The sequence below is a fragment of the Pempheris klunzingeri genome, chromosome 6 (assembly GCF_042242105.1).
Source record: "Pempheris klunzingeri isolate RE-2024b chromosome 6, fPemKlu1.hap1, whole genome shotgun sequence".
In the NCBI taxonomy this organism is placed as follows: Eukaryota; Metazoa; Chordata; class Actinopteri; order Acropomatiformes; family Pempheridae; genus Pempheris; species Pempheris klunzingeri.
The window spans coordinates 1801741-1812626 of record NC_092017.1 but is presented as its reverse complement, the minus strand read 5'-3'; the positions used below and the strand labels follow the sequence as shown (position 1 = coordinate 1812626).

Below are 10886 nucleotides of genomic sequence, written 5' to 3'. Positions count from 1 at the left end.
CTATGAACCTGTGCAGCAATAGTGAAAAGTAACTTCGTACATTTGCCTGAGATTTAACACACAACATACAAAACATCCAGATGTTTCCAACCTTTATATATATGAGGTCACAAATCAATAAAATAATATAAGCCAATAAAAATATTCTTCACTGTTTAGTAACTGTAAGTTGTGCAGTACATGACAGACATCTGTCAAGCTGAAGCTGCTGCCAGTTCAATTTCACCAAGAGAACTCCCCAAAATCCCCAGAGCCTTGTCACCAGTATTTTACAATTAATCTGAACTTTTTACTGATATGAGCAGTTCCCTCATTTATTTTGTGCCCATTAACGGCAAAGAAAATGTAAAAAATGTAAAAAACAATTTTGCACACAATCGGCTCCGTCGTGGTTGATCAATGTGACATTTTAAATCAAACATAATACCAGCGGCTGCTTGTGTCCAGTGGGTGATCAGTCTGTGTAAGGTAACTGACTGGTTTGGTCCACAGCTGGTTTAGTCTAAGTTATTCATTGTCCAGATATTGATGTGGTCCACAGAGCTGGGTGGGACGGAGTGATGGGGGGGGACGCTTCTGTTATAAGAGGCCTGAGACAGTGGCGGTCCTCTGAGAACACCAGTGACTTCTGTCCGACGGTCAACCATGCTTCAACCACTGCACTGTCTGCTTCTAGCCTCTGCTGTGCTGCTCTGCAACGCCGCCCCCACTCCCACGGTCAGTATGTCAACATCACACATCCATTATTTGTCTGATCTATACGATGTTAAGGTGTATTCTGTAGACCTAATATTCAGTCTGTAGCCACTGTACGTGTTTTGAGTATTTAAAGTGGACCACATGTTAGTGGGGTTGGGGATGTACAGTATGGAATGTGAGATATGAGGAAAATCAAATTCTTCCAAATCTTCCAACAACATAATATTTCAATCCTGATTTGACTTGATGCTCTTTGAGGGCCAAGGGCGTATACTCTACGAGTCCCTGTTGGAATATTAGGAAGGCTTTGACCATCACGATGCACGGTAAACTAAGAGAACTAGATTTCACTTAAACACTGTGTTATGATTTAAAGTTTCCCACCCATATATTGCTGAACTTTTGGGAAAATGTGATGTGCCTGAACAAACTTCAGCCAGATGCGGCTACTGATTTCTTTTTCATAACACAATTTTTAACAAAACTAACACACTGTTACTGACTAAGCTTCCAAAAGGGAAACTTCTATGAGCAAACAGCAAAGTAAACCAAATCGATATGTGGAGCGGCAATCGGTTCAGTGACCTGACTGTGACAGTTCACTTTCACAATGTACATGCTGCTCTGTTGTGTGGATGGCAGAACACAACGAGCTGAATACACAATCATAGATGGATGGAGAGATAAAGACGGATAGATAAATGGAATTAAAGGCACAATCTCAAGACGAATGCTTTGGCTTGAAATTGAATTGTTATTCATGAAAAAACAGCTATTATTTAGGGCAGGAAAACTCCTCTGTGAAATGCCTTGCGTGCTGCTTTGTTGTGCTACTTTTAAGGATAAATGGCACCTCTGTCATCATTCACTACCACTACAACTAATAAAAAAACAGCACTGTTTCCTGGTAATTCCCTCTTTCGGCCTTTTGCTGAGTGATCATTTCATACACACATTGTTTAGGACTACGATACGATGCTGTAAATGTGACAATGAGCAACAGAAGATGAAGGATTATCTTGGCTTGTGTCTGTGCTGCAGGAGAGACATGGGGGCTCAGACATGAAGTGTCCTCTGATGGTGAAAATCCTGGATGCAGTGAAAGGGACTCCGGCTGGATCAGTGGCACTCAAGGTGTCTCAGAAGACTGCTGATGGGGGATGGACACATATAGTTAATGGGTATGTACAATACGAAATACAAAGCTGACAAGCCAAATGTCTTTTCTCACTATCCATTTAATATCTAGAAGCCATGCAGACACATTTCACTGTTCCTCACTGTAGAGTGACAGATGCCAATGGAGAGATCCATAATCTGATCACAGAGCAGCAGTTCCCAGCCGGAGTGTATCGTGTTGAGTTTGATACCAAAGCTTACTGGAAGACTGCGGGGAGCACGCCGTTCCACGAAGTGGCTGATGTGAGTATAAACCAGTCATCGCAACGCCATGTCAACAAAATGTGAAGAAACCGTGTCAATATTGGATAATATTTGCAGCCATTCCTTCTCAGTACGCTGACTCGACCTTTAATCTGAGATTCACCTCCAACTCCAGGCTGGAATTCCTATGATGATAAAGTTCAGGGAATGAAAATACTCGACCGGATACAAAGGCTGAATACCCAGAAGTAGACCAGCAGAGATATACTGACAGATACAGATAGATTGGAGTGTGAGGCAACAGGAAATAGTTCAACAGAGATAGACCGACAGTGGACAGACACACAGAGTCAGACAGAGAGCATATTTGAATCACATTTTTTGACATCAAAGTCAATTCTTGTTTCTGTCATGGAGATCTAATGTCCATTGTCCCACCGCTCCATCACTGCTGGGTAACTAGTCCCAATACAGTTTGTACTGAGGAAACCAACGTTAGCTAACTAACTCTCCACGTTGTTTCATTTAAACGTTTCTGTCTTCCTACTTTTATCTGGGAGGCTACAGTATGACTGGCTTCAGTCTCTTCACACTGACACTGTTTGTGAGGGCCGGGTACACTCTATCCCAGCTGGTTCTTACAGCGTTTCTTCTTCTGGATGATACTGATGGCACTGCTGTTCACATGGAAAGTGTTGTGTAAAGAATGGAAAAAGACACACAGCTGGCCAATCACAGAGTGGAGTGGGTGTGAATTTTTGATTGTCAGTGTCAGAAAGTTAGAGAACTTGTCCAACATACAGTGGGGCAAAGAATTTATTTGCAAATTATGATGGAAAATAAGTATTTGGTCTATAACAAAAGTTCATCTCTATACTTTGTTATATACCCTTTGTTGGCAATGACAGAGGCCAAACGTTTTCTGTAAGTCTTCACAAGGTTTTCACACACTGGTGCTGGTATTTCAGCCCATTCCTCCATGCAGATCTCCTCTAGAGCAGTGATGTTGTGGGGCTGTCGCTGGGCAACACGGACTTTCAACTCCCTCCAAAGATTTTCTATGGGGTTGAGATCTGGAGACTGGCTAGGCCACTCCAGGACCTTGAAATGCTTCTTACGATGCCACTCCTTCGTTGCCTGGGCGGTGTGTTTGGGATCATTGTCATGCTGAAAGACCCAGCCACGTTTCATCTTCAATGCCCTTGCTGATGGAAGGAGGTTTTCACTCAAAATCTCACGATACATGGCCCCATTCATTCTTTCCTTTACACGGATCAGTCGTCCTGGTCCCTTTGCAGAAAAACAGCCCCAAAGCATGATGTTTCCACCCCCATGCTTCACAGTAGGTATGGTGTTCTTTGGATGCAACTCAGCACTTTCTTTTTACCAAAAAATTCTATTTTGGTTTCATTTGACCATATGACAGTCTCTCAATCCTCTTCTGGATCATCCAAATGCTCTCTAGCAAACTTCAGACGGGCCTGGACATGTACTGGCTTAAGCAGGGGGACACGTCTGACACTGCAGGATTTGAATCCCTGGCGGCGTAGTGTGTTACCAATGGTAGCCTTTGTTACTTTGATCCCAGCTCTCTGCAGGTCATTCACTAGGTCCCCCCGTGTGGTTCTGGGATTTTTGCTCACCGTTCTTGTGATCATTTTGACCCCACGGGGTGAGATCTTGCGTGGAGCCCCAGATCGAGGGACATTATCAGTGGTCTTGTATGTCTTCCATTTTCTAATAATTGCTCCGACAGTTGATTTCTTCACACCAAGCTGCTTGCCTATTGCAGATTCAGTCTTCCCAGCCCGGTGCAGGTCTACAATTTTGTTTCTGGTGTCCTTTGACAGCTCTTTTGTCTTGGCCATAGTGGAGTTTGGTAGCGATGTTACCCGCGACACCGACGCTTCGAAGCATGTGTTAAAAAAATGAACCACTTTCAACGGAGCTTTGTGTCGGAGCTTGAGCCGTTTCCTGATAATCACGTGACCCATGACGTCTGACGCTTCGTTCACGCACACCCACGTGACGGTTCAACCTCTGCGTCAAAGGTTTCTAAAGCGCTGGAGCGGCCGGCCGTCTGTGGGTGGTGTCAGGAGAGAGAGAGAGAGAGAGAGAGAGAGAGAGAGAGAGAGAGAGAGAGAGAGAGAGAGAGAGAGAGAGAGAGAGAGAGAGAGAGAGAGAGAGAGAGAGAGAGAGAGAGAGAGAGAGAGAGAGAGAGAGAGAGAGAGAGAGAGAGAGAGAGAGAGAGAGAGAGAGAGAGAGAGTTGAGATTATATTGTGAGAATTTGATATGGAGCCTGTTGCAAAGAGAGGACGTTCAGAAGTTTGGGAACACTTTTGCCGCGTTTCCACCGGCTCGACTTGGCCCTACTCGACTCGACTCGGTACGCTTTAGGTAGCGTTTCCACCGGCCCTAGTTCCTGGTACCAGGTACTATTTTAGTACCTCCTCAGCCGGGGTTCCAAGCGAGCTGAGTCGAGCTGACAATGCGACGTCACCAGACTGCAGGCCACTGATTGGCCAGGGAGCGGCGTCATTTGATGAGTCATGAGAGCGACTATCAAACCCTCCGTTTTTAAAACCCCGGAAACGGAGACCGAGCGTTTTTATTATTTCTGTGAACGAGGTAAACAGATACACGCAAAACAAACACTCCACGTCCTTAGTTGTGTTTGTTTGTACCGTATTCAAATTACGCTACCGGAGTTTCAGATTACCATCACTAGAGTTTGGAGTGGGACTGTTTGAGGTTGTGGACAGGTGTCTTTTATACTGATAACCAGTTCAAACAGGTGCCATTAATACAGGTAACGAGTGGAGGACAGAGGAGCCTCTTAAAGAAGAAGTTACAGGTCTGTGAGAGCCAGAAATCTTGCTTGTTTGTAGGTGACCAAATACTTATTTTACCGAGGAATTTACCAATTAATTCATTAAAAATCCTACAATGTGATTTCCTGGATTCTTTCCCCCCATTCTGTCTCTCATAGTTGAAGTGTACCTATGATGAAAATTACAGGCCTCTCTCATCTTTTTCAGTGGGAGAACTTGCACAATTGGTGGCTGACTAAATACTTTTTTTGCCCCACTGTATCCTCACCTATCTAACATCAGAAAGGTGTGGAGGGTTCCTGAAGCTATTCCACCATCCAACGAGTATACAGGCTCCATAAGACACACTGTTTAATCTGTGTAAAGGTTTATCTGATTCTTATCATGGAGCCTGACGGCAGAACATCACACAGTGATGTAAGCACAGCAGCAGTATTTACATTAGCCCGCCCAGGCAGCTGTTTGCTGTGCTGCTGTTTGTCCCCTGGCCAAAAGTCGTTTGTTATCATTGTCTAATAGCCCCTTTCTCTTCTTTAATCACTTTGTCTGGTTTATACAATGTTTATCTGTTTGGATCGCATTGCCTGCCATCCATCCATCCATCCATCCATCCATCCATCCATCCATCCATCCATCCATCCATCCATCCATCCATCCATCCATCCATCCATCCCCCACATGAGCAGCATCAGATATTATGTTAGGAACAGACCCAGGCTCAGGCTTAACTGAAACTAAATTCATTCAAACTTGCCTTTAAATCTCAGCCATCCAACATATCAGCCATGTTGCTTCAGCTTTATTTCAACTCAGAATAAGTATTATTTGGGTGGTTGGTGCCCAACATGGGGAAGGATTCAACTCTACAGTATTTATATTTCTGTCCTGACAATGAATCAGCTCTCCATTGTATTGTTCACACTGAGCATTAATGTTTCTGCCATTGAACCTGGTGTGTGTGTGCTGGATGTTCTGACCCAATGTGTGTGTGTGTGTGTGTGTGTGTGTGTGCAGGTGGTGTTTGAGGCCCACACAGAAGGTCATCGTCACTATACCTTGGCCTTGCTGCTCAGTCCATACTCCTACACAACCACAGCCGTGGTCACCAACGCACACCAGTGATTAACCTCCCACAGTTATTTACAGCCTGTTGGAGGAATCGGGACGGGAGGCTGAAGACCTCTTCTTTCTTCTTGTCAACAAATTTCATGTGCTCATCCAAACTAATGTATGATGAATGTATCTACTGAGTATTGTGCGTATGTCCAAAGCCTCACATATTTTCCTTCTCAGCGCCGTTGGCTTCCATTGTTGTCCAAAAACTATTAAAAGCACGTCAATGAGCCACACCGGGTCACATCTTCCATCATTACCATGAACACACTCAGTGATGATGTTTTACTCAATCCCACACATAGAATCTGGCTGCCCCAAATACCCACAAGAGCACCAAATGTGCTTTAATCTGCCAGTGAAAATAGTCCCCTAAAAATACACAACGTCCTCCTGTTTGAGCAGCTGTTTTAGGAGATAACTGAATACTCCTTGAAATGAAACTGTATGCCTAAGAGCTGATTTTAAAGATCTTATGTCTTCACTAGAAACCAGTGGACAGAGAGGTCAGACAGTACTGAGACACCGGCAACACACATACACTGAACAAAAATATAAACGCAACACTTTTGCTTTTGCTCCCATTTTTCATGAGCTGAACTCAAAGATCTAAAACATTTTCTATATACAAAAAAAAAAAAACCATTTCTCTCAAATATTGTTCACAAATCTGTCTAAATCTGTGTTAGTGAGCACTTCTCCTTTGCCGAGATAATCCATCCCACCTCACAGGTGTGGCATATCAAGGTGCTGATTAACCAGCATGATTACTGCACAGGTGAGCCTGAGGCTGGCCACAAGAAAAGGCCACTCTGAAAGGTGCAGTTTTATCACACAGCACAAGGCCACAGATGTTGCAAGTTTTGAGGGAGTGTGCAATTGGCATGCTGACTGCAGGAATGTCCACCAGAGCTGTTGCCCGTGACTTGAACGTTCATTTCTCTACCATAAGCCGTTTCAGACAATTTGGCAGTACATCCAACCGGCCTCACAACCGCAGACCACATGTCACCACACCAGCCCAGGACCTCCACATCCAGCACGTTCACCTCCAAGATCGTCTGAGACCAGCCACCCGGACAGCTGCTGCAACAATCGGTTTGCATAACCAAAGACTTTCTGCACAAACGGTCAGAAACCGTCTCAGGGAAACTCATCTGCGTGCTCGTCGTCCTCATCGGGGTCTGGACCTGACTGCAGTTCGTCGTCGTAACCAACTTGAGTAGCAAATGTTCACATTCGATGGCGTCTGGCACGTCGGAGAGGTGTTCTCTTCACGGATGAATCCCGGTTTTCACTGTTCAGGGCAGATGGTAGACAGCGTGTGGGTGAGCGGTGGGGTTATGGTAGGCAGGCGTATGTTATAGACAACGAACACAGGTGCATTCTATTGGTGGCATTTTGAATGCACAGAGAGACTGTGACGAGATCCTGAGGCCCATTGTTGTGCCATTCATCCACGACCATCACCTCATGTTGATGCACGGCCCCATGTTGCAAGGATCTGTACACAATTCCTGGAAGCTGAAAACATCCCAGTTCTTGCATGGCCAGCAGTTCCTGCCAATATCCAGCAGCTTGGCACAGCCATTGAAGTGGACCAACATTCCACAGGCCACAATCAACAACCTGATCAGCTCTATGTGAAGGAGATGTGTTGCACTGCATGAGGCAAATGGTGGTCACACCAGATACCGACTGGTTTTCTGATTTCCCCTCCCCGCCCCCAATAAAGCAAAACTGAACATTTCAGAGTGGCCTTTTATTGTGGCCAGCCTAAGGCTCACCTGTGCTGTTTCTTTTTTTTTTTTGTATATAGAAAATGTTTTAGATCTTTGAGTTCAGCTCATAAAAAATGGGAGGGGATGTTCAGTGTATAAGAAGTGGGCGTGACCACTGTGATGTCACCCACTGGTTTCTGGATAGCCGTTTTGAAGCATCGAGGCTAACATTTTTAAAATAAAAGTTTTCTCCCCTGCCTCCGATTGGTTAGGCTGAGGAATGACCCACTCTGATTGGTTAGTCGTGAGGCAGTCCCACCCTAAACCACACCTTGCTTTATCGTCTGTTTTACTATAAATGGGACCATCATTTACAACATGAACATCATGCTGTGTTGAACAAGACCTGAACTTGAGGAAAGGTCATTTTCTTTTAGACTTCACTTTGATTTCCCCCCCCCGCCGCCTGGCCAGTAAAAAGAATGCAGGTTTAAGGAACTTCAGAGACACCCAGGTGTCTTAACTAACCTCTACTTCATATCATGAACAGTCATGTATTACTACTTAACGTGTGACCTTTTTATTGCACGGCCACATTTGCATTTTGTCAGAGTACATCGGTATTTATAGATGATTCATTTGAAAACAAGCCACTACAAATATAGTTTTTTTCTTCTGTATGCTCACAGATGTGTCCTCTCTGACGTCACCATCCCACAGAAGCAGCTGTGTTTGACGACCGTGTTCAACTTTAAACAGGTGTAACATCATGTGAAATAACCGCCACACACATTAGGTCTGTTTTCCAGAATATGGCAATGAAGTGTTTATTCTGTCTTCCGTTGACAAAACAGGGGAAAAAAAAAAAAAAACTTTACAAAGTAACGGTTCAACACCAGACTCAAACTGCTTTCATACGGTCTGTTACCAAAGACTGCAGAAGTGTGACAATGGAGCTAAGTTCACCATGTAAAAAAGTTCTGTGATGTCTGGGGGTGGGGGTGGGGTTGGGTGGGGTGGGGGGCATTTAGCACATGCTTCTGAGACAGTGAGAGGCAGAGCGAGATGGAAGTGACAGAAGTGAGCATGTGCGGAGCGGGTGCTACTGGGTTGAACTCCGCTCCACTCTTCCACATGAGGATCGAAGAGCTACGAAGAAAAGGAGGTGAGATTTGGATACGCAGGAAATGCATTCGCTTTCATTGGAGTTTTCATAAAGCTCTCAGGACATCGTTTACAAAATGCCTCCACAAAAAAAACGACCAACCGCTGTGACCACACACACACACACACACACACACACACACACACATCAGCACAGCCTGTCAGTCACAGTGGAGCCTGACTGATCCGTCCGTCTCCAGCTATTACTCATGTCCATCACAAGAAGACAGCAATATCAGCTGATTTCTTTCACCATATACTCAGGGTTCAAGGTTCACCATGGAAATAGCAGTCAGGCATTAAAAAGTGGATTCTTTTCTGGGGTTTTCAGGCACATCTCATGGTCTTCATCAGCAGATGTTTATTCAGTCCTAACAGAGATGGTTCAGTTCTTTCCAGGCTGACGCCAATATCCCAGTCAGATGGTTACAAAACTCAATAAAGCACATGAACGTTCATTTAAATAAAGACAAAAACATGTTGGATGTGTGTTCTTCTGGGTGTGTTCTTCTCTTAGGGACATTTTTTTAAGTTAAAAACTTGTCAGAACAAAAGGATGTGAAGGAAACACAACATTCTCCGATTCTCAACAAAAGCTCCACTGGTTGCTGTTTATTGTGTCACATCATCATCAGATTGCAAATGTTCTGTCGTCATAGAACCTAAATATTCCAAATATGTTAAAGACTTTTCGCTCTCGTTGGCTCAACAGCGAGACTGAAAGGTTTCTGCAGGAGAATATTTGATACTAACTGAAACATACATCTTCAGCATTCAGTCCGCTCTCGGCTGCCATGCACACCGACACCGACATATCTGCAATATACTAATATCAGCTGATTAATTGGCTCTGCTCTCATCATTACATCATGAGCTGTCTCCATCTGCAGACAGAGGCCACAAGATGTGTTTGAAAACTCCTAATGTCCAATATATACCATGTGATGGGAGTTTAAATGTTTTCATAGAGATTCCTTAAATGTGACTGGAACAGAATTAAAGCTAAACTAACTTGTCAGCGCTCTCTGGTGGACAAGTGTTTTTAAATAAGTTCAGACATCTCTTTGGCATTTCTGAACGCACATTATTCTCTACGCACCAGCAGCATGTACGCCAATATTGATATATCCGTGATACGTGGCCGGTATATTTATCAGTCAGGTTCTGATTATTGACAGACGTGAGAGTCAAAGAAAAGAAAAAGACATTTTTCATACAGCGTCAGAAGTGCCCGGTGAACACGAAAAGATCCAGACCACAGAGCGGCTCCACACGTCCACACATCCGGTCTGAAGCAGAGCAGTGACAGGTTATTCAGCTAAGGGCCGAGCGTGTCGTAGAACCAACATGGACACATGGTCAATCAGTGGGAAGCTGCCTGTAGTGCTGTTCACGTGAGCAAAGCCTGTTGTGCGCCTGCTCTGCTCATCATGCACATGGAGACTGGACGTAAATGACATTATTCTGTCCACACATGTATTTGTAGGCTGGGCTACAGCAGAGGTTTTAGGGTGCAGTTCTTGGTGAATCACCCTCACGGTTTCAGCAATTTGTGCTTGAAATAGTCTTTGACGGGTGTGTGTGTGTGTGTGTGTGTGTGTGTGTGTGTGTGTGTGTGTGTGTGTGTGTGTGTGTGTGTGTGTGTGTGTGTGTGTGTGTGTGTGTGTGTGTTTGTGTTCATTCTTCTGGAGGACGGTGAAGTTTGGTTCGTATGAATTTCTTAGCAAATAAGAATACACCTCGACTGCACATGACCCGCACGGCATGTGAAGTCTGCCCTTGTAGCCCAGTCTTAGCGTGCGCGGGCAAAGCTTTCACTGAACACGACCCACAAGCGGTCACAGCGGATCATTACACGGGCTGCCTAAAGTAGCCGTGAACACTGGAGTGGACAGAGTGAGCAGAAACGTTTCACCCGACCCTCTGGATTGTTCTCGTGAGCAGGGTTCACGCTCAGTCCGAGCTGATATGATT

At 44.7% G+C, this 10886-nt stretch overlaps 1 protein-coding gene across 2 annotated transcripts; it reads left to right on the top strand.

The window, feature by feature from the left end:
* The first annotated feature begins 645 nt into the window (after positions 1–645).
* On the top strand, positions 646–6222 carry ttr (transthyretin (prealbumin, amyloidosis type I)). 2 transcript variants are annotated; one of them, XM_070832678.1, is made up of 4 exons: positions 646–725; positions 1746–1880; positions 1986–2121; positions 5929–6222. In XM_070832678.1, the coding sequence occupies exons 1-4, from the start codon at positions 646–648 to the stop codon at positions 6034–6036; spliced, it is 459 nt and encodes a 152-aa protein (XP_070688779.1). In that variant the 3' UTR covers positions 6037–6222. The 2 variants fall into 2 exon arrangements, 1 of the variants encoding a protein (XP_070688779.1); XR_011584370.1 differs by lacking the exons at positions 646–725; positions 1746–1880; positions 1986–2121 and adding an exon at positions 4335–4711.
* The last annotated feature ends 4664 nt before the right edge of the window (positions 6223–10886 follow it).